This window comes from Anabrus simplex, chromosome 9, assembly GCF_040414725.1.
Source record: "Anabrus simplex isolate iqAnaSimp1 chromosome 9, ASM4041472v1, whole genome shotgun sequence".
In the NCBI taxonomy this organism is placed as follows: domain Eukaryota; kingdom Metazoa; phylum Arthropoda; class Insecta; order Orthoptera; family Tettigoniidae; genus Anabrus; species Anabrus simplex.
This window is the reverse complement of record NC_090273.1, coordinates 157,237,371-157,262,850: the sequence shown is the minus strand read 5'-3', so window position 1 is coordinate 157,262,850 and position 25,480 is coordinate 157,237,371. Positions and strand designations below refer to the sequence as shown.

At 38.9% G+C, this 25,480-nt stretch overlaps 1 protein-coding gene across 1 annotated transcript in view; it reads left to right on the top strand.

Annotated features, from left to right (window-relative positions):
- The window catches only part of LOC136880918 (leucine-rich repeat-containing protein 9), a 130,196-nt gene extending 110,732 nt beyond the window's left edge, over positions 1-19,464 (top strand). The window contains exons 6-8 of the mRNA XM_067153446.2: positions 9,535-9,672; positions 17,298-17,431; positions 19,239-19,464. Coding sequence (XP_067009547.2) covers positions 9,535-9,672; positions 17,298-17,431; positions 19,239-19,464 — 498 coding nt within the window. The remainder of the gene's footprint in view (positions 1-9,534; positions 9,673-17,297; positions 17,432-19,238) is intronic.
- Positions 19,465-25,480: the final 6,016 nt, after the last annotated feature.

Below are 25,480 nucleotides of genomic sequence, written 5' to 3'. Positions count from 1 at the left end.
TCATGGTATTATCGATTGTTGTTGTTGTTGTCATATTCGGGAGTGACTAATGATATGAATTTCACTCATAATGAGCACGTGATGGCAATTAATATGAAAATTTGAATTACGTTATATAAATTATTCGCTATGTGAAAGCGAAAAATATTGTTTGGTTTTGAATTTGGAAATTTAAAAATTCTAGAAAATATTAACGAGGATATAACCGTATGATAGGGCCTAGACCCAAAATTGTCGTAATCGTGTGCGATAGGATGAGAGGCTGATCGGCCCTCTTTTCTCATTTGATATAATGTCAGACGAAGGTGGGGAGCATCCCCAAGGTGAACAGTTAGAAGGACAGGGAGAGGTGAAAGCTCTCACTTTGGAAGACTTAATGCGAGTTATGGTTCTAAATAAACAAGAACTCACGGAACAGATGCAGGCCGCTAGTGTTTCTACTAAAAAGGAACTGACATCTATAGTTCAGGCCGCTAGTGTTTCTACTAGACAGGAACTGACGGAACAAATACATGCCGCTAATAGTTCGTTAGAAATGAAAGTGGACAAGGTGCAGGCCGCTAGTGTTTCTTTGGAAAATAAAGTCGATATGGTACAGGCCGCGTGTGAATTTAATAAAATAAAACTCACAGAACAAATAGCTGAGGTTCATGCCGCCAGTATATCACTAGGACAGGAATTACGGGACCGAATGACCCAAGTCCAGGAGGCGTGTCATTTCGCTAAAGACGAATTGAAAGGGCATATCGACTCTTGTATTATTAGTGTCAATGAAAAGGTTGACCGATTCAGGGATGAGGCGTTACTAGAACGTAATGAAATTAAGGAGAAATTAAAGGCCAGTATTCAGGAGATTTCAGCTCAGAGGTTGGTCGACCGCGAAGATTTAAAGGCGCACATCGAAGAGGTGAGGGGTGAATGTCGCAAGGAAAACGATATCATCCGAAGCCACGTGGAAAGTAAAGGTGCATATACTGCAAGTACTTTGGACAGGCACGAAAAGGGAATCGATGAGTTACGAGGTGAAACTGTTCGTACCCTAGTACTAGTAGCCGGTCTCAGAAATGAAATTCAGGATATAAAGACGAATTCGGAAGATCGTAGCCGTAGACTCACACAGTGTGAGGAGGCAAATATAGTACTGTTCAGAAAGACTGATGGGTTAGCGGAACAAAGCCAGACGATCGCTGACACAGAGGTCAGAATAGTGGAACAATTTAATGTACACACGGGGCAGAATTCAGTGGCCAAGCAAATGTCAGACAGTAATACCGAAAGGCTGGAAGAAATTAGAAAGGATCTGGAACAGGTCAAGGCCAGGTTAGAACAGCCAGGACCACTTCAGGACTTCCATCTCCAGTACCGAGAGTTCGAGACCCCAGACAATCAGGGATTTCATAAAAAGGAAGGCATGTCACAAGCCGATACGACCGGACTTAAGTTTGAAGTAGGAGACGGATCGTCATCATCATCAAATGCCCTTCCGACATCTGTGGTCCACGTCATCAAAATGTCAGACGACAAACCACCTAGATACGACGCTCGAGGACATATAACCCCTAAAGGCTTCATCCGCGAGATCACTAACTATATTAGTGAAAATAAAATTTCGGCGGAGCGGCAATTACGAACTGTAGATAAGTTTTTGGACGGAGCACCTGCAATGTGGTTCAGGGCCTTCTTATACACATTCGAGGATTTCATAGGATTCCGACAGGCGTTTTTGCAAAAATTCTGGAGTATCCAAGAACAGCAAGATCTTAGGTTGGAGTTGTATTCTAGACGTTATTCAACATCGTCCCCAACTAAATATTCAGAGTATTTCGTATCCCAATTTCATAAGATGCGGGAATTAGATAATCCGGTCAGTGAGACAGAACTCATTAGCGCTATCGGGAAGCAGTTACCATTTGAGGTCCAACGGATGATGATTGCGTCGAATATTCAGACTGCAGTGCAAGCGGAAGCTTTGTTACGTCAATTAGATCAGACCACGTATCACTCTAACCAGAGGCAACCCAGGCCTAGAGAGCAACAGATAAATAACGTCGAGAGGCAGACGGAAACTAGAACCATCTGTACTAGAAGTCAAGGAACGAGTACCGATCCAGAACCCAAGAGGATGTATGATCCAGGATGGAGAACTCGACAATGGAATCATGGAGGAGGATTTGCGGAAAGCAACCGGCAAATGAATCATGTTAAATTCCATGACGAAAGGGGATACCGTGGACATCGGAATGGAAGGAGCGAAACTCAGCCGTACCATCGAAGAAATCAGAATAACCGAAGGCCTTACACGGAGGAATACCGTAGAAATGGGGATGATCGACACCCAGAAACCCAGCAGTACCTCGATGAGCTGAAGAAGAGGAAATGGAAGGAGGCAATCCAAAATCATGACCGAAAGGATGACAAGCCATGTAGTGTTTGGGACCGAGACGATGGGAAACCATACATAGAGGCGACGATACAAACTATGGAGGAGCTACATCAGGAGACCAAGCAATATTTAGAAGACAAATGGAAGAAGGAGGCTAATGGTGGTCGCAACGGGGAAAGGAACGCGCCGTTGTCACATTCTCAATATAGCAGCCAGCTAAATCCAAACGCCCATAGATTCGAGGACGAACGACAACTTGGTGCTAGGAGGAAAACGACAGAGTTTCAATAAAGCAGAGGATGACCAAGAAGAAGATGAGGACGAAGGAGAGGATGATGAAGAAGAAGATGGAAGAGAAGAAGAAGTCCAACTGATCCATAGGCAAATAGAAGCAAGACCATGCCCAGAATGCGGAGAGATCGACAGTGATGTCCAAGAATTTGTTAACAGGATCCACCTGATTCAACGAGAGAATGAAGAATTGAGACTCAATAACCAGAATCTGCGGGACGAGATCAGTCACCATCAAAAAGGAACGAAAGCAGTAATCAAATCATGATGAAAGTATGATGCGGATATATAAAAAAATCTCATGATTATCACAAGATTTTTTTTACCGAGCAACGGGAAAATGTACCCTGATGAGATAGGCCCTAGTTTCATGATTTGATTTTGATATGAGAAATACAGATATTAAATGAATACAGTGGCGGTTTTGTGTGGACGGGAAAATTTTCGACATAAGCCAGCCGTGATCGCGACTGTCCGGCGCCACAATAAGCTTGTCATTAGGGGGAAAAGGTTTCCTGGTCAGAAGATAAGAGGATTAAATCTAGAGCTCACAACAACAGAATAATGACTACCAGGAAGTAGAAGAGTATATATTTCGGACCAAGGCCGAGCAGATGCATCACCAATACCGAGAATGTGACGTGGCAGTTTTTCCACGCCCGAGGCGTTTGGTGTGGTTACGTTTCAAGGGAGAGATTTCAAACTAACCGAAACGGTGTTGACCAATGAGAAAATATATCACAGGCCCGCAGATAAACCAACATAAGAAAAACTCAGAGTGAACTCCAGTTAGCTTCTCCGATAACAATAATTAAATTATTCCAACCACACAATTGAATAGAGGGGATTTTTGTGATATCGTTCCCATGTTGAATAATGGTAATCGTAATAAATTAAAGTAATGAATTCGTGGAAATGACCCACGCTATCTCGCCATTGGTCGAGATGAGCACGCCATCAGGGACGCCGAGTTAGCGCGCGAAAGGTGGAGGACAGAAATTAAGTGATATTTCCATGATCACCGAACGATATGAGTTCAGAATACGACACATGAATGTGTATCGCCAGTGTATTAAGTAGGATAAAGCAAGAGATCCAAATCCACCTGCATATGCCAATTTAGGAAACCAACCCCCTCTCCAGGAAGTGACCGCGGATGACCCCGGCGGGAAATCATATCGTCCATAAAAGTCCAGTAGCAGACCTCACATCACAGCAGTTCCTACCAGTACTCAGTCGTTTGAAGTCACCAGTTGTGACCGAGCGGACCTCACATCACTCAGTTCTTACCAGTCACCAGTCGTTATCGGTCACCAGTCGTGTCAGTCGTAATGAAGTAGTTGAGACTCTGACACGTTGACTCTGTAAGTCAGTACCTCGGGACGTATTTGAAGTCAGTTAGAGCTGAAAGTACGTGAATTATTAGGAGAATGAATACGAACAGTGAAATTATCCATAGTACCGAGTGTGTATAATCAGTACAATTGTATGTTGAAATTAATGAATGTCATGTGTTTAAATAATAACTAACTAACGGAACGCCGATAGTACCTTTGGAAGGCAGTGTGCGGAGCCTGAAGTAAACACCTCAAGATAGACGGTGAATAACTATCCGAGCAGGGAATTATAGGAGCTAGGCGATGATCAAGACGGCTTGAAAATAAACCAGGAAGTGCCGATTGAAGACGCGATACGCGCCGGTTCAAATGAACGACATTTCGCCGTAATGTGTCACGACGTGTGTTTCGGGCGTATATGAAGAGTATATTGTGCGAGTGTCATGGGTCTAGGAGCACCTATAAGTGTTTTTTTTGTTATTAATATTTTTGTGTAAAATAGTGTAATAAGGTATTAATCATGGGTAGTCACCCAGAAGTGTTTTATTGTGTAAAATTTGTATTGTGCGACATGATGAACGAGTAAATCACTATGGGGCCGTAAAGCCTATATCTCCTCCGCTACGAGACAATGGAATTCTACATAGGAATGAGTACACAATTTTGATATTTAGGGGATGTTATCGCGACTAAACGGGGTTCAGTGTAAATTAATTATGGTTACTTAACATGGTCCGCTTCCCGAGTCCATGATTTTATTTTTTTGTTAGACGGACGAACTAATTTATATTAACGTAATAATGGGTTAGATTAATTAATTTGAGTATTTGTTTGTTGTATATAATGTAAATATGGGATATATTTCTTTCAATTAATGCATGCTGTTTGTAATACTTTGAATTAAGTTCATTTCAAGTGTTAAATTCTTTTTTTCTTTGTGCTAACCCATTTATTTGAATTTCATTCACTGCGGTGATCATTTGTATTTTAATTAGGAAAAATTTTATTAGACAGCCAGATTATGAAAGAGCCAGAGTATGGAAGATTTGTGTTGCGTACGGAAGGTCATTAAAATACTAATAATAATCATGTTGTGAGTCGACAAAGGAAAGTAAAATAATAATAATATTTGGGCGTGTGCAAGTTAAAGTATAATAATAATAATGACGGTGCTTCGCGAGTTAGCCAGTGCAGATATAATAATCAATGTGGAGATGACATGTAGCGTTAAAGACTTTCATTCGCGTAGTCAGTTTGATTTTACGTAAATTTTTGATTTTACGTTTTTGGACTTTAATTTAACCATTAAAATTTTGTTTAAAAGCGATATAGGCACGTGAATTAGAATGGTCACGATATGTTAAAAGCCCAGAATGATTTGAGCCCATATTTAGAGTTGGAAGTCATGAGGGACGAATATCCGGCGTGAAATAAGTTGAGCCGTATTGTTTGTAATGATGAAATAGATGAATCTCAAGGCCTAAGATGATATAAATGCATATGCCGGTGTTCTTAGTGGTAGAATCCACGCACCGAGGATTATTTTATGAATTAAATGTTTGAAGAGTTCCGATGAAAGGAAATGGACTTCAAATTTGAAGGAATAGTTTAGCAATCGCCGGCATTGGAGGTATTTGCCCAGCCGCGATGTGCCATAGGTTGTGAGAGGTGTCTTGGGAGGACAGGTGTCCCCATATAAAATTAACGGCAGTACGAAGTTGAAGGTACGGTCCCGAATACCGTGTGGTCCCGACCAATATAAAGCAGATCTTAGTGGTTCATAACGGGATTTAACATATGTGACTAAATTCTAAAGAGTGGATATTAAAATATCATCTTTCCAATTTTAATAATAATAATAACAATGATCATACTCCAAGTGAATCTTGTCTTAAATCGAGTGCTTAGTGCCAAGATAAATCGAAATTGTAAAAGGGGTTATGCGTTAAACATATTAAGAGTGAACTACCGTGTAACAGGCGAATTTAAGTTTTTTTTAAATAATAATAATAATAATAATAAAAACTAAGCTATTTTTTTTTAAGAATAAATTTTTTTTATTTTGGACATAATAATGATGTTGGGAGATGAAATGAAAGATTTGAGATTTTTAACTAATAATAATAATAAATAAAATATTTGAAGAAGGAGAAGAAGAATAACCAATGAAAGTACTTTTTTTTTGATGAAATTAATAAGAGCGAGAAGTTGAAGTATTATAGCGAGGATGATTACGGGTTACGATAATCACGATTTCCACTATTAATAATGATGTTAATAATAATAATAATAATAATAATAATAATAATAATAATAATAATAATAATAATAATAAAAATATTTATGAGGAAGCTGATCATTATATTGTGCGGATAAATTAGGAGTAAGAACGACCCTCGTTTGAAACGCCGGCAAGGGTTGGCATATAATCATCCCGGATGACAAATGATAATAATCAAATGCCGGATTATAATTGAAATTAATGATAATAATAAAATTAATTGATGGTAGTCAAAGTATATGCTAATGATCAGATAAAGAATGGTAATGAGATTATCTAATAATAATAGGAGGATATGCTAGGGACAGTCATCCTGTGTCGAACTGCTCTGAACCAGATGTTGGGTTTTCACGGGGAGATAGCGGTAGATACGTAAATAACCCACGGACGGCACATGTTTGCGGGGTCAGAGCAGAGTAATGAACCTTTCCGTACGTCTTGTCGTATTGACAAGTGTAAATATTAAAATAGCCTTTGAGTTAATGAACTCTACCTGGTGTGTTTGTGAATCTGGAAATAATAGGCTAGAGTTTGTCCGTATTATAAATTCCCGTTTTTTCGAGGCGATAACATTTTCTACGGTGGGTGTCCGGCTCACCAGAATGTACATACCGGAAGTGTCTCATGTCCAAACGGAACGAGGAGACGACAGTAAAAAGTTACTGTCGTGCCTTCGTCGCCGAAAGAAGATCTCCAGCGGTGAAACGTCCAATCATACGGATGTGAATTCGATCCCCAGTACCCAATTGGGACGAATTCACCAGGTGTTTTACACTACCAGAGTAATGAGGTAAAATCCAAATATTATGTCATTTATTTTTCAGGATGAAAGTGTCCCAATGTAAATTTGTCATCATGTGTAGTATGCAAAATAAGTGAATAAATTGCTCCTTATTGCAATTTCAATAGGAAACAGCTTCCATATCTTTTCATTGTAGTTAGTCCGGTATGCCCATGGAATTTAAGTTGTCACTTCCCAGTCCTATTGTGGAGTCAGAATTTTGTATCCATGAATGAGTCGTTCCCCGTAACCTTAAATTTTCATGCCCCGTTCATCCCTGTGTTCATTTGATGCGCCGATATATATATTTTTTTTGATAAAAATTTTTTTAAATTCGTTTTCGAACTGATCACCCCTGAGATAAATGCTAGTCTGGGACTCAGGAGGTGGGCGGGTGCAGTACCTAACTTCAGGCCACGGCCACTTCCTTCCCTCTTGCTTGTCTATCCCTTCCAATCTTCCCATCCCCCGCAAGGCCCCTGTTCAGCATAGCAGGTGAGGCGAGGTACTGGTCATCCTCCCCAGTTGTATCCCCAGACCCAGAGTCTGAAGCTCCAGTACACTGCCCTTGAGGAGGTAGAGGAGGGATCCCTCACTGAGTCCGAGGGAAAAGCCAACCCTGGAGGGTAAGCAGATTAAGAAGAAGAAGAGGAAGAAATTTACGAGGGAAGGTTGAGGTCTCCCGGCTTTAACTATTTGAATCTTTTCATCAAACGAACGGCCAGTAAATGGCTTTTCAAACTGATATACAATTATATCCGTTTTAGACCCATCCATCGTTAATACCACATCTGCACAAGATATAATAAAACACCGAAAATACAATGAATTAACTCACTAGTTAGCCACAACTCAAGCACTGGAGGTAAGTCATCCCAGTGGCATTGGTCAGTTTCGTCACGTTCGGTTCTCGCTGGGGGGTAATCTGTGGGTCCCGTTCGCTGTAAAGATGCCGACTTTCTCCAAGTTGCTAACAGATGGCAGAGGGTAGCACGGATATAGGGTGACAAATTCTGACCAAGTTTCAATTGCAGCGACATCGTTCGGAGGGTTTCAGAACTACGTCTGCCACCGAATGCAATTTTAAGATTAAATGCCTTTCTTCCTGAACTCGTCCATTCGCTGTCTCTTTCTTCCTAGAGTGGTGTAGACGGCGAGACTACACCAGCACCACACGCAGTCAAGCAACGGAACCAGTACAGTTGCGCGGACCTTTTGAACTTCTGAGAGATGAAGTCGTTAATATTCGACTTGAAACAACCTAAAATCGTACATCAGACAGTTCTTTGTGTTATCATAACGCATGTAATGAATGCCTTGCATTCAAGGAGAATACGCCCCTGAGTCCAGCCGCTTCTGTACGGAGTCCCTGGAATCTTCTGGAACGTGTTCCAACCTGCTCGGCTTGGTGAACGGGAGAATCCAAGCCATATTATAGGACTATGTGGAAGACAACTTATATCTACCTGGAGGTGATGTGCAATTTTATGTCTTATATGAATAAACTCATGTTCAGTCAATGTCAAAGTTTTCTTGTAGATAGGACCCTACCTCCTGTACCGAGCCCTAGCTACTTGTCACCCAGTTTTTGCCACTCATGGCTAAGTGGGTAGCATGCTGGCCTTTGGCCCAGTGGGTCCTGGGTTCGATTCCCGGCTGAGTCGGGGATGTTAACCTTAATTGGTTAATTCCAATGGCTCGGGGACTGGGTAGGTGTGCCGTCTTCATCATTAGAATTCATCATAGGTAGGGCCCCATCCTCATCGACACGCAGGTCATCAGCTCGAAAGACTTGCACCAGGCCTCTTCGGAGGCCACACGCCATTATTATTATAGTGTTAATAGAGGATGGTTTCCCAGTTGTACTTCTTAAAATAATAATCACCAATCAACCAACTTCTAGGTTTACAGGCCTTTGATGAAGCAATTGGCATTGTGTGCAATATGTTTCCAGTGGTGAAGAAGGCTTTAGATACCGTCAGTATGCAATTGAGCAATTGATTGTCTACAGAACATCTTCAAATATTCCAGAGTAAGTTCCACGCAGTGGTTCCTTCCCTTAGGGATTGGGTTGGAGTCACAGGGACTTAAATCTGGAGAGTATGGGGGGACTTCACAGCCCCTGCAAGTGAACGAATTAGATGGTGTTATCATATGGCATACCATTCTCGCAATGCAGACTGTTAATGCGGACTACTAATGTTCGTTTCCGCAAAACAGTCTGCGAGCAGCACCGAGAGGAAAACCACAGCATTTTATGCATCATTCTGCATGAGAGCGCAGTAGGAGCGGTATCTGCATTTCCTGATTTTCCCCATTATGTTTCTGAGAAACCTTATTTCTGCAGCCTATCAGGATTGGTACATAATGAGCTTCCACTAATGAAATAAGGAAACATATGTGCAATTGGGTGAAGAATTTTGTTTGAATTCCTTTAATAATCACTGTTTTATATTGACAGCTTAGCAATCTGAGTGGTAAGGCGAAGGCAGTAGAGCAAAAGGAGTTGGCGATGAAAGTACAGCATCTGAATGTGAAGGTGTCGCAGTGGAAGGAACAGATGGAGAACTGGAAGAGGAAACACTCTGATGATATCCAGGTACATTACATCACACCTACTGTATGAGGACACTAGCATACAGTCATTTGAACAAGGAACTATTTGTCCTTGTATCTCCTTTGCTCTTCCCATGTCTTTCATGCTTATTCATACACTTCTTTCCATTACTTCTTCTTTCACTCTCCTTTGATCCAGGTGAAATGATGTCATAATTAAAAATCAATACTATTGATGACTATGGATATATATACATTTACTGAACACAAAAATAATATAACACATACAAATATGTACACAAAAATTTACGATTATTCCATTGGGTGATATCAAAATAATTGAACTATTACAACCCACTGCATAACATCAACTGAACTGAACTCAAACAAAATACTCAGAAGATCACCAAGCTCGATAGCTGCAGTCGCTTAAGTGCGGCTAGTGTCCAGTATTTGGGAGAAAGTGGGTTCGAACCCCACTGTCGGCAGCCCTGAAGATGGTTTTCCGTGGTTTCCGATTTTCACACCATGCAAATGCGAGGGCTGTACCTTAATAAAGGCTACGACTGCTTCCTTCCCATTCCTAGGCCTTTCCTATCCCATCGTCGCCATAAGACCTATCTGTGTCGGTGCGACGTAAAGCAACTTGCAAAAGAAAAACTCAGATGATCACGATATCAATATCGCTGGTCTACAATAACTCGTTACACAACATAATGGGTCCGTTATTGGCCATTATAAATTTTCAGGCTACCTCATTCCTGTTACCAGCGTTTCGCCCCAGTGTGCTAATTTGGACTCGTCAGTTGACCTTCAAAGCAAATGCTGCTATGGACATCCTGTTAGCATGTTGCTTGATCAAAAATGTCTGAATTAAGCAACAGCTATTTGGAGAAGGTGTTGATAGCAGATATGCCAGAAGAAGACTGTACAGTAGGTGGTATATGGAGAGAAAAACGCATTGATTTCTGCTTCCCCCATTTGAAGGCTCTTAAAAAGACAAAGCTTACATAAAATGTTAATTGACAACTACAAGATAAATGATTGGTATACCATAGCCCCCTTCTTCCTTAATAAAAATTGTATCAGTCAATAGAGGAACTTGGGTGGGGAACTTTAAGTAAGAGAAGGGAGAAAACTAGACTTATAGAATTATATAGAGCCTATGCAGGAGAAGAAGAATGGGGAGAAATCCGTGAGAGGCTTCAGTTAGAAAATAATTATATAGGCAAAACTGACCACATGTATAAAATTAGAAGGAATTTTAGCAGAAGCGACTGGGGTACACTTTCATTCATTGGGAAGGGGGTGAAGGAGTGGAACAGTTTACCAGGGGTAGTGTTTGATCCTTTTCCAAAATCTGTACAGGTATTCAAGAAGAGAATAAACAGCAACAGGGAAAATAAATGAAATGTTAGAGGGCATTCGACCAGTGCAGGCTATTGTAAATAAAAAATGTGTGTTAAAAAAATTAATTCCATCCCCTGGTCCATGGAGTTTGGACAGCCAAAGTAGGGGACTGCCTGTAGGGGTGAAGTACAGTGGGGACTTCGAGGGCCCTGGGACCGCTACGGTAGCTGTGAAGGCCCTTCAGGAACTCTGAAAAGTAGTGGCAAAAGGGGGCTCTGGTTAAGATGCAGCAGGTCGTTATGCTATTTAGGTTCCAGAAGGGTAAAAAAAAGAGTAAATGCAATGTAAATATTAATCTTATACCAGTTGTATAGTATCATTTGAAGTAATTCCACATACTGTATATCAGTTGACTATATTTGTAAGTAGTACAGGAGATATTATAAGTAGAATTTTGTAAACAATATAAATTTATTAAGGATGAGCTGTGTGTTTAATAGAAAACAGTGTTAGCGTAAATTGTATAATATTGTATTATAGGAAAATTTTCTTCTCTTGTTAATTTAATATTTAGTGCTTGACAATAATGTATTTTAGTGTACCATTTGCCACCGAGGTAGAGACCTCATTTGCAAATAAAGAGATTTTGATAATTCTGAAATCCATGGGGAACTCCTTATAGGACAAAGATATAACTAAGAGTCCTTAATAAATTGGTTATGCAAATTAAATTTCTTACAAAAGTTGTGAGACGTGTGAGTAATGCTGCCTCTTACTCCTGTCATCAATCCTAAAACTTCTGTGGATTCCAGATGATATTTCTCAGCGTAATATGGAATTGTAGGTTCATATATATATCACATTTCTCCTCGTGCCGATCATTTGGTTGATTACATGATTCCTTGGTTCTAATTGTGGGGTCCATTATGAACCCTTTAGTTGAGTCCGGTGGTGTAGCTATCATGTCAATCCGCCAGTTTGACTCAGCCTGAGATAATCCATGTACCTCCTCATAGACTGTAAAATGCTTTTCTCTTAGGGCTTTAGCAATCATAGATCTTATACGATGATGTCGTGAATTCCATACTGTGTCATTAAATATCAGGAACCCAAGACATGTCCAAGTGTTTCAGTCTCACTGTGGCAATGCCGACAGTGCTTTCTGTCTCGGGGCCTGTCAGGAAATGCAGGAACTGGAACTATATTTGCTCTCAGAATTATGGCATTTCTCCAGTTGCTGCTGGTTAAAACTTTAAGTTTTCTTACCCACTGATTGGCATGATTACAGTATTGACAATCAAAGGTCAAGGTCAAGTATAGTTGGACATAATAGACAAGCAGCACACTCAACATTAAGCTTTCTGTATTTAGTGGCAGATAAGAGAGAGCACACAAAGTTAGCAAAACAACCTTTAAGCTATGCATCAGAGGAGATGTTCAACAGGTGGAACAGCAATTATAAAATTCACAATGACAGGCACATTAATTTAAAACTGTGGGAATAAAACCAGCTTTTGGGTGGGTAGGCCGTGTGCATTTGCAGAGTTTCACCCAGACGTACCATATGGGCTCATCAGTTGGATTGGCACTATTGGTTCTATTCCTGTGATTTTAAGATTTGCAGCTGTGAAACCATTTTTTTGAAACACATTCATTTAAATTAAATTGAAAGTATATGTTTCTAGTTCAAGACTAGTTTCACAAAATTTTTGTAAAGGAGTACTTTAATGAAAAGTGAGGTAATGAAAATCAGTAGAGAAACAGAAAATGAAGAATGTTAGGTGTAATGGAAAAATTCTTAAAGAATTAGATGCTTTTAAATACCTAGAAAGGAAAGGGAAAGGAAAAATCCAGAAAGGAAATTTCAGATAGGATGGGAAATGGCTCAACATTTTATTACTGTGTATCAGATGTAATTAGAAACTGTAAATTGGAAGTTACCTACCAAAGCAAAAATCATGACATATAAATCATATTATTTGCCAATATTGACCAATGGATCAGACTGTTGGACTTGGACAAAAACGGATTTGAGTATATTACAAGCGGCAGAGATGTGCTTTCTGCAAGGAATCTTGGGTAAAACGAGGAGGGATAAGGTAAGAAGGTAAGAAATGAAACAATGCAAAACACGCTACAAATCAACCCCCTAAAAGAAAGTATGGAGAAAAATAGCCAGAAATTGTTCGGCCACGTTAAAAGAATGGGACAAGAAAGATTACCAAGAAGAGCTCTGGAATGGACAGAATCTGGAAGAAAACCAATTGGAAGACCACAAACAAGGTGGAGGATGACATAAATCGGAGAGGACTACAATGGGAGACAGTGAAGAACGATAGACTGTGAAAAAAAGAGAAGATCGGAAGAGGTTATGTCAATGACGTGCATAAGCAGAAACGTATCAGGAAGAAGAACTTAACTCAACAAATTTATGTTATTCAGATTTAAAGTTTGATACACAAAGATCTTCGTGTTTCATTTCAGTCCCGAATCATCTTCCGGCGTCGAAAAAAATATTTTTGCTGCTTACCAGACCCCTTTTAAGCCATATAAAGAACAAAAAACATTTTTGTTGCCATTGCTTCAAAAAATATTTTCTTGTCCAATATATTCGACTCTGGGTTTGGGAGGTTGTGAGACCATGAATCTTAGGTGACTAAAATGCAGGTTTAAAAGAATATTTTTATTGCAGAATATGTCTAATAACAATAACAACAATATGTATAAATAAATCATAAAATAATTTATACCAACTTTCTACTTCAAAAGTCCTTGTTCAAGAATATGATAAGATCATGTCCAATGCAACTCTACCTATCCACAGAGATGTTGCAGATCTCTGGAGACAAAGGCTGAAATCCCATAAGCCACCAATGAAAACAGCTAAGAATCTAATGGATGCTGGTTTCAATTTAACAGAGGAATGGAAAGAGCAATGGATTCGTACAGCTCCGGAGTGGCTAAGCCTCTTTAATCCAAACCACGCCCCAGCTGGTTTCAGTTTGCCAAGAAGAACGTGGGCATCATTAAACAGGTTTCTCACTAATTGTGGAAGATCTGCATTCTCCCTTCACAGGTGGGGCTTCAGACACTATCCAGCGTGTGATTGTGGTGCTTTAGTCCAGACCATGAATCATATAATGGACGAATGCCCTCTGCGTGCTTATGGTGGAGACCGGAAAGACTTTGCTGATGTCTCAGAATCCCTAGTGCAGTGGATAAACAATTTAGATATCCATGTGTAATTGTTCCCTACTTACCATGTATTCTTTGCAGGTTTTTCTTTTGTATAAACTTGTCCATTCTGTAAATTCCATACGATTAATAATAATAATAATTTCAAAAGTAACTCTCCCGTGAAACAAAATAATTTGGATTGACTTTATATTATTACATTTCTTCCTAGAAATTAAACCAATTTTCAGTAGGTGCACCTGTATAAAAGAGGTAGCAGTATTTCTCTTTGGGAAAATCAAATTTTCATAAATATGTCTTTCAATAAAATGTGTATTGCGATATACCTAGCAATTGTGCAGGGTGTGATGTGAAGTATTGTTGGATGGCTATGACATACAGATCTACGGACTGTGCAGCTCCCTTTATACAGATCCATGGCTTATTTCTGACAGTTATGTGTAGGCCAATCAATACTTTTAACTTAACAGCATTGGTACTGTTGAAATTTGTTTTACCAGACTGCAGCGCATAAATATTTGCGTATTTTGCAAAATTTTCAAAATCATCATCTGTGATATACTCGATGAAGAAATCAATAGGATTCTCTTCAAAACCTTGAACATCGCTGAAATCATGTTAGAAACGAATGAAACAAAAAGAGAAAGAACGACGCCTGTATTGAATTTCAGTCTTGTTTTCCAGTGGGATAATCCTAGAAGTGGTTTGTTACAGCTGTCCCACCAGTCCCTGACAGTGCAAGTAAACCAACAGCTTCTTCCCCACCTTCTGCCATTAGCTGATCTGTCACAACTCGTTCACATCCAATTATCTGACAGTCTTGTGAATGCCATTTGGGTTTCATGTCTTCCTTGACGGAAAGCTTTGTACGTCCTATCATGATGCCATGGCCAACAGCAGCTTGAATATCTTCAGAATTATCCTTTTCATCTGAAATATCCTCATTAGACAGATCTCCAGCTTCGAGCATGTCCAGGAACTTCTTGGCATGAGTTTCATTCAGAACACTGATTTTTTTTCTGCATCCCAGAAGTAAAACAAAAATATCACATTTGTACTTTTCAACCTCACGTGTTTTATGCTGAAGAGAAAACCCTAATTATTAAACATTTTGGAAGAATTATTGTGTAATTTAAGCCTGTAATACCTTGCAAAATATTCACAAGTTGTGAACTCTCATCAACATCCATGCCATGTACTTCAGAAGAAGTATTACCATTGTGACCTGATGTCCAAAATCTTGGACATTGAATTCCATCGCTTAGGCAGCTCAAGTAAACTTTTTATTCAGTTATATTATAAAACTGATACTACTTACATTACTCTCTTTGGCACACATAAATTCCTGAAGGCACCTGAAGCAAATTGCACAATTAATTACCGTAATACAGAAATATGACTTACCTGATGGGCCTGGCAATGAGTCTGCCATCTTGCTTGTTTTGATGTTTACTTCATAACTCTGTCAACAGAGAGCGGAGATATTCGATGTCTTGTGCTCGCCAAACATCCAGAATAATGGTCACGAGGTTTGAAAGGGAGCTGAGACAGTTCATTGCATTTAAAATAGGATAAAAGTTAGTGTCCAATATATTGGACACCAGGTCTGAAAGGGTTAAATTGACATACAATCATTTTTTTCTTTGGTACAGTATTTATTCATATGATATGAAAATTGTAATTTATTTCTTAGGGAAAAAAGATATTGATTTAGCAAGTCCTAGAAGTGATTGGTAGATTAAATAGCTGCTGAAGAGCAGAACAAGTAGATTCTCGAAACATGTATGAACTTAGCGTAATAAAAAATTAAAAAATGTAAAGTACTGACAACGTGGAACTAGATGATTTGATTTGATTTGATTTGATTTGATTTGATTTGATTTGATTTGATTTGATTTGATTTGATTTGATTTGATTTGATTTGATTTGATTTGATTTGATTTGATTTGATTTGATTTGATTTGATTTGATTTTATTTTATTTTATTTTATTTGATTTGATTTGATTTGATTTGATTTGATTTGATTTGATTAGATGATAGATTAGTTTGAAGTCAATGCAGACCCAAATAAATCCAACCATAATAATAAATTCTTGTAGGTGGTATTTCACTAGTCACTTACTACCAGTAACAGATATCTTAATATAACCTAAATATAACTTACTCTAATTAATACATTAATATATTGTCCATATTTAATATCTGATAGCCATGCAATATCTGAATATACTTCTGAAAAACTATGATGCTAACATGTTAAAGTTATCCAAAAATGTACTTTTCACTTTACTGACAAAGCTATACTTTATGAAAAGTAATAATTGTGTCATCTGCCTGTGTGTTGTAGTGGTTAGCGTGATTAGCTGCCACCCCCGGAGGTCTGGATTCGATTCCCGGCTCTGCCACGAAATTTGAAAAGTGGTACGAGGGCTGGAACGGGGTCCATTCATCTTCGGGAGGTCAACTGAGTAGAAGCGGATTCGATTCCCACCTCAGCCATCCTGGAAGTGGTTTTTCGTGGTTTCCCACTTCTCCTCCAGGCAATTGCCGGGATGGTACCTAACTTAAGACAATGGCCGCTTCCTTCCCTCTTCCTTGCCTGTTCCATCCAATCTTCTCATCCCTCCACAAGGCCCCTGTTCAGCATAGCAGGTGAGGCCGCCTGGGTGGGGTACTGGTCATTCTCCCCAGTTTTATCCCCGGACCCTGAGTCTGAAGCTCCAGGACACTGTCTTTGAGGTGGTAGAGGTGGGATCCCTCGCTGAGTCCGAGGGAAAAACCGACCCTGGAAGGAAAACAGATTAAGAAGAAGAAGAATAATTGTGTCTCCTTAACAAAAGTCCCTATCATGAGCTCATGGGAGCTTTTGTCACCAAAATATAAATAAATAAATAAATAAATAAATAAATAAATAAATAAATAAATAAATATTGGTTCACTTTGAACACTGGTCTGTTCAGAGACTGAATTTATCCTTATCTGTTTTTATGTTTGTCCTTGTGTCTGTTGCTCCCTTTTTCTACACTGAGTAGGCCTATTTCCTACTTAAAATATGTTATTTGAAATTGATATTCCTTGTCATCTATACTAAATGTCTACTGATGTTTTTAATTTTTATTTAGAGACGACGCTGGCAATTGAGTCTGGAGCTACGAACTGCTGGAAATTTAGTACTGATAGAACACTCTGGAAATAGTGATCTGCGTGCTGCAAGTCAGAATCTTCTCGAAAAATATATTTGTGATATAATCTACAGGTATAGAACTTCTCAAATATCTGTCTCTTTTCAGTTATAAATAAGCAAAACAATCTACGAGAAATTCCCATCTCCAGATGTTTCATTGCAGGTTTGTGTCAATGCCATACACCTGTTTATGTCATATGTTATGTACACATGTTATGTGACCCTCTTAGACTGATTCTGATGGTTCCGTCAGGTTCCGCTTCGAACGCTAGCGCTGTACAGCGTCCGGGGAGCCATCTGGTGATGAATCAACATACCATTTTCACTTCTATTATAACGCCTAAATTCAAAAGTTCATTGTTTAAGAAGCCTTTCTCGTGGACAGTCGAGATTTTCTTCTTGATGACACAGAGCACAGCTCTCTGTGAAACGTAAAGAATTTCACCTTATTTTCTTGACACGGCACAAGCCCAAAAGCCTATATCATGTCTATAAGTACGGGCCGTGAAAGCATCAGTGGCAACATTATATTGAAATGTTTTATTTCAATATTTGTACAACTATTACTTAAGGCCTTCAGACTTAATTTCTTAAAATAATATGGTAACATGAAAAATGGGACAAAATGACCTCAAGAGACAAAGATTTCCAAAATATGACTGAAAAATTCCCCAAATTCTCCAAAAACAAAGAAAATTCTCTTAAAATGTAGAACAACTAACAAATGCAAAAAATAAGGCTCACAATACAAAATAATAAGTATATATTTGTAAATGAGGTCCCATGAACAGAGTTTGTATATAACGGAGCACTGTACCTGACCAGTCCAAAAATGAAGGCATCGGCCAAAGAAAGACAAGGGCCATGAAGGTTGTGGAAATGAAAGACTCCCTAGCAGGGTCAAAAAAGAACAGGTCGGATAGGACAAATGAAAGTTAGCTGCTTGGCATAATTGGAAGCAATGCTAGGACTCAATTAAGGGCCATATGGTCACAAAGCAACGCTCGCAAGTTAAGAGCCTTTGGGGCCCGCTTTAGTCGCCTTTTATGACATGCAGGACCTACCATGTGTGTTATTCTACCACCCCCTTTGGAAGGGGATACCAATCATTGAGCTTCTGATTTCAAGAGATATTAATTTAAATTAATCTGGATAGTACGGGATGATAAAGTTGTAGATTTGACACTTCCTTTTATATACTTTGTTCACTCATCTCCATTCTGAAGGTAGTCTCTCAACTAAGCCCTGAATCTCCTCTTCCACGTGTCTGATCCTGTCAGACTCCCAGAATGTGTACACAGATTTCTTTTTCATTCTTAGGACTGAACATTTTTAAGAAAAGGATATCTGAAAAGTGCAACTGTTTTTTCAATTAGAGTAATGCTTTCATAGTGTGGCTTTTATAGGATATTTATAGCGAATTCTTTATAGGTCTATTCTAATGAAGATATTTTAAATATTCCTTTAACAGAATGTAACAAAAAATATTTTTTCTCACGTAACTTGCAATAATGATTTCTTGACCAAAATCATTTCTTTAAAAGTATTTCTACAAAAATAGAAATCAATTAATGTAAGGTAATATTTATATCTTACACTTCATTGTACATAAAATAACCAAATTGGATTTGAGTTTGAATTTAAAATAATACCATATACTTAAATGTTGACATCTATTATGTGTGATAATAAAATTGAGCAACATTCAACTCATATCACAATACTTTCGACTCGAAAGAAAAGTATATAATAATTTTCCTCCATCTTCAACTTTCCATAAACAGAGCAACCAGATCTGTTGGCTATGATCTCCCCTGTATGTTGTTATATTTATTAGAATTGAAACTGTAATCTCCTAACTGTAACTCTCTGGTGGTAGAAAACTACACATTGTCGGGGTGAAGGTGGTGCAGGTGATGGAACTACACAACAAAGGACTTGAGATAGCATCCAAGGCCATGTCGTGGAACAAGCACCAGAAGGAAAATGCTCTCATGCTGGTGATGAATCCAGAAGGAGTTAACCCATCCTCAGCATGGCCATATCATGTGTTTGAAGAAGGATTCATGGAGTTCAATGTAAGGATTAGAAAAGAACTTAACTGAACTGTCTGCTTGCTACTCCTCTTCCCACCTTACAATATAAATATCAATTTAATTAAATTCAACATGTTTTGTCCTTGTGTCGTGGACATCATCAGCTAAAAGATAAAAAGGTGTCACATAACAAGAAATGGGTAAAATTATATCATCATCATTTTAAAGTTCCAGTTTCCCGGGTACTGTTGGCGAGCCTGTTCCATTCTGTCTTATTGAGTTACGTTCTGTTGTTAACGACGTCCTCCAATGTCCTTCCCCGATCTGCAATGTCCATCTTTATGATGTCCATCCAGTGGGTTCTTGGCCTTCCTACCATCCATTTCCCTGCCACATGTCTCTCAAGTTAACATATGCTGTCCCTGTTGGCTCCATTCTCATTACCTGCCCAAACCATCTCAGTCTGGACATGCTGACCTGATCTAACAATGATATAACAATCCCAGCTTCCTTCCTAACTACATCCTCCCTTAACTTTTCCAGTTTCTTTTTTTGAATTCTGGACCTAAGGAACTTCAACTTGGATGCCTGCAACCTTGATGAGTCTTTCTTAGTCAGGGTGCAGATTTCAATACCATAGGTTAAGATTGGTATGAAGTACTGATTGAACAACACCAGCTTTGATTTTGTTGGTACTTTGGGATCCCAGAGGAGTGTTCGTACTTGCTGGTAAAAGTGAGAGCTCTTCTGCACTCTATTTTCCACCCGCTTTGTGGCTAGTGTATCTCGAGATATTACACTGCCGAGATATGTAAAGCTTTCCGCACTTTCTAGTAGATGGTTTCCTAGCATGATGTTCGCTGGTCGTCCCTCTCTGTTTATTGCCATCACTACTGATTTGAGTTCGCTTATCTTCAGATTGAACTCCTGGAACCTAACCATCCATTCATTGAGTCTCGACTGTACTTGTTCCTCAGTATCTCCCCATATCATAACATCATCAGCAAAGGCCATTGCATTTAGTTCACCAGAGGTTTTCTTGATGTTCTTTATTATGTCATCTATGATGGTGATAAACATCTAAAGCTAAAAACTTCATAACTGTTCTGTATTAAAATTACTTTTGTGGTGATAAACAATAATGGGGATAGTGCACTGCTTTGCTGGACTCAACTTTCATTCTTAAACCAGGATGAATGTCCATCACCCAATCGCACACAGCTGGTACAGTTCTCATACAGCATCTGAACTTTCCTCACCAGTCCCTCTGGCACTGTCTAAGAAGAAAAACTTGAAGACCATAAATTTATATAGGTATTCTCATTCAGTTCAACAAAATTTTGTGTAATGATCATTTTCATAATATTTCATTAGTTTCTTTATTCATTGATATGGTGAATTAGGACACAATACTTCTTTAAATTATATTTTAAAAAAGATAGTGTTATATTGTTTTATTCTTTGAACTAACATCACTGATGAAGGGAATGTATGATTTTTCTGAAACATGTATGGTAAAATAAATAGTTTTCTATCAATATAAGTTGTATTGACAAGGAAGACTCAAGTAAAACTATTTTAAATAGTTCTGTAATAGATTCATGTATCTAATCAGCAGAAAATGAAGTGGATGAAGTTAATAAAATATTTGTAACAGCACGGCTTCTTAAACAAATGATACAGGGGTTTTGATAATGCAGTGTTGCAATATTTTAAACGAAAGTCCAAGCCATGCCTTCTCTTTCAAATGCAGCACACTCAAACAGTAGGTGGTCCACTTTTTGTGAGGATCCACAGACACACATGTGACCATCAGGACGATTGATTATAAATCGATGAAAATAATAACCAAATTTACCATGACCAGTCAAAAATTGAGTTATTTCAAAGCTTGGCACCAACACGTTACTTTGCAGGTGGTTTAAACCTCAGGAAAGAATATTTCTCTGGTGACTTGGCCTCTAGTGGAAGAAGTCCAAATGTTGTTCCATTGATCGATTACATGCTTACTTTATGATTTTTTAGCGTAGCTAGGTGACGTTTTGTCATAAGTAATTTCCAAATTAGATGCAGCCACTGCTTTTGCCAGAAGATCAGCTTTCTCTTTTCCAGATATTCCACAATGACTGTGAATGAGTGTCACCAACTGGTTCTGACTCGCAAGACTTTATTTCGCACGTATCGCCAATCCTTAACACAACATAATTATCTCCGACTGAAACATCATATTGCTAAAACTAAACGTATCTTCAATCAGAAACGGCGTACTGCATGGAGGTCGTTTATTTCCTCACTTAATTCACACATGTCCGCTCTTCATTTATGGAACGCCATTCGCATGCTGTCACGTGCCTCTCAACATCAAGCACAACGAGTCATATCACGTAATATTATACTTACTTTTCTGCATTCTGTGACCCCTGATTATTCTGTACCACATTTTGAACTACCCCCAAATAATTCTCACCCTCATTACTCCAGCCTTTTACAACCTATTCAATTAAGCGAATTGATAGCTGTCCTTCATTCAGCATCTAAATCCACCCCATGTCCGGATTATATCACATATGATATGCTCCAGCTATTACCTTTGAGTGCACAGAATGTGTTTCTTACTCTTTACAACGATATCTTAACTTTGTACACATATTCCCCCTCATTGGAATGAATTTTTTCTGATACCCATACTAAAACCTAAAAAGTCCCCTACGGATCCGAATAGTTATTGTGGTATTGTTCTCGGATCCTGTATTCGTAAGACGTTCTTAAAAATCTTACTACAAAGGCTGTTATGGACTATAAAGTATTATCAGTTAATTCCTAAGTATCAATATGCCTTCCTTAAAGGAAAAAGTACCCAACCCCTATAAATATTTTTACTATAGACCTGTTCCTCGCCAAGCATCGAAAACAGAGTACTCTTTCCGTATTCCTGGATATCAAAAGTGCATACGACTCTGTCCTACTCCACTTTCTCTGGGAAAAACTGGCTGCAAAAGGCATACCTCCCGCCTTTGTTGCCATCCGACAAAACGTATACACATATCGTTCATTAATAATTAAATCTTCATATCATCATGTATCTAGCCGCTTTGCTTGTAATGGCTTGCCTAAAGGTGGTATATTAAGCGGAATCTTATTTGCTATTTATATCAGCGATTTAGAACATCTCATTTCACAGTATGCCCGGGTGCTTATTTGCGAGGACGATATAGTAGGCCTACTCTACATATCGCATGACAACATTGATATTGCACGGCAACTGATGAGCGATGTTATGAGCAAAGTACATACATGGTTTCAGGATAATGGACTTCAGCTTTCCTTTGATAAATGTGCGGCCATGATTTTTACTCATAAACGTTCTTATGATCGCTCTCCACTTACTTTTGACGGATACAGTATTTCCCTCACTGCTCATCACAAATACCTCGGAATAATCTATGGTCAAAAACTCACGTGGCAACGACATATTACATCGATATGTCAAAAAGCTGACGGATATCTTAAAATTCTTAAAACTGTAGTCCGTCGTAGTTGGGGCGCAGACCCTAATACTGCTCTTTTATTATATAAAGCAACTATACTCTCCTTCCTGGATTACTCTGCCCATATCATAGACATTGCATCAGTCACCTCTCTTACACCGCTTAATATCCTTCAATTTCATGCTTTACGTCTTTGTACTGGAGCTCTTACAACTACTCCTACTAACGCATTAATAGTAGAAACAAGTGAATTCCCACTTGTGATTAGATGTCTAATACTTGCACAAAAATATCTGATTAAAAGGCTTCTCCTTTAATTCCAAAGTTACAGCTATTACAGGAATACTATCAACAATGTCCGCCCTGTTCAGGACGATTTCCAGCTATATATACTGCTTATATTACTTTAAACAGATCCCGCACCTCGATTCTCAGGACTCATACACTACCCATGTACTCCATTCCATTTACTAGCCTACACTACACACCCAATAGTATTTTCTCTCATAAATCTTTACTCTCAGGATCGTCATCTACTTCTGATGTTCCCTTTCCCATGTCGAAAAAACTACGCATAACCCCCTCTGCTAGAGGTTTCGACATCTACACCGACGGAGCAAAACTTTCTCACGGAGTTGGTGCTGCTTTCGTTATTAGCGACTCCAGCACGGTAAAACGATTTCACCTTCCGACTAATTTCTCTATATTTTCTACCGAGCTATTCGCCATACAACAGGCTTTAATTTACATACAACAACATTACTTTCCAAAAGATACCATCTATACAGTTGCTAAAAGTGTTTTACAGGCCTTATCATCATTTACCCCTCCTTAAACATTTATATATATACTGTCAAATATCTACTATATCACCTTGAAAGAAATGGCGTATATATAACACTTGTATGGATACCTGGACATTCCAACATTCTTGGTAATGTTCAAGCTGACTTTGCCGCCAAAGAAGCTAGCCGTCTTCCAAATCCCCCCCTCACAGTAGCTATACCCCCTCTTGACTTCTATCCTAGTCTTACAGACAATGCCTACTGGTCCTGGCAAGATGAGTGGAATCAATCTGCGCGTTATAGCGGCACTTATTATTATCATCTGCAACCATATTCCAACAAAACCTTGGTTTTCCAAGGGCACATATACACGCCGACATATTACTAACATAATTCGCTTACGCTTCAACCATTCCCTTACCCCGCAATACAAGTTTCGTTTTCATTTAGTTAACCAGCCTACCTGTGTGTGTGGTGATTTAGAAGGGGATAGTGACCATCTCTTTTTTCAATGTCCTGTCTACGGTGCCTCCCGTCGTAAGTTACTCACTAGTCTGACACGAATGAAAATTCCCTTTCCTACTAGTCTTTCTTGTCTATTATCTGATCTATCACCTGACATCATTGCAGTTATTAATCAATTTCTTGATGATACTCACTTGGTTCTATAACCATTCCTCGTTCAAGACTATTTTACTGACCTATATCACTGGCGTGTAAGTTTATTCACTCATTTTGTTTTGGTCTTATTTTTCTTCTGCTTTCCGTTAGACTTTACTCCTGGTGCTACTGTCCTGCTCGCTACTGAACATAGCTACTGTCTTTTGTCACTCCCAATACTCCTGCTTCAAACACTATCATACGTATTTCCGGTGCGTTATTCTTTTGTCAACTAGATCAAATATGGCGTGTTACTGTTTTAGGTTAGTACGGGTTAGTATTTTTATCTATACACTACACTCTCCGGTATTTATCTCATTTTCTTCCTCAATCCTTCAATGTTTACCCTCCTATTAGTTTTTATATCCCCCCATAAATCTGTCCTACATGTTTGTCTATCCCAATTGTAGACCCGGTCGTGTTTGAGTAGTAAAAGGACGCCAAGATGGGTCACTTCGGCGTGAAGATTAGCACCTTTGTGTCCCTGTGCTTTTTCCTATGTCTCCCTCCCCTTTTTACTTATTTGCTTACTCCACAAGGCCACCCTCCTTACCACACAGTTGTACTCATTCAACAGTCTCAATAGCGATCCCCTCTACACCTGTCACCCTACCTTCAAAAACTTTTCATTTCATACGGGAATTTGTGTGACATGTCCACAGCTTAATCATATTTACAGGTGATTGATTAAGGTTTTTGTCCTCTTCTTACTTCTCTTATCTACCTTCGGTCGCTATGTTTCCGGTTTCCATTATGAACTCAGTGCAAGATTTTTTCGTGTGTGAACTGTGAATACCTAGACTGATTTCAAGGACATCAGTTTTAAACCCCTCCATTAATATGTGCAAACTTCATTTATCCTATGTTTTCGAGACTCTATCTTGCGTGTGATTTGTTTTATTATTCCCATAGTGGCTGGACGACAGTAAAAGAGTCCATAAGCATCAAGAAAGAAGAAGAAGTTGCTCAGAGGATCTGTAAGCCGCGGTGAATAAAATACTTCGTAAGTTAACATTTTTAGATTCAATTATGGATCGATTATTTGACAGAGTTATTGACAGGCTGAAGGAAAGTATTGATTTCAATAATAAAGTAATTAAAGACTTAAAATTGGAAATCAATAAACGGGATGAAAGGATCAAGGAACTTCAC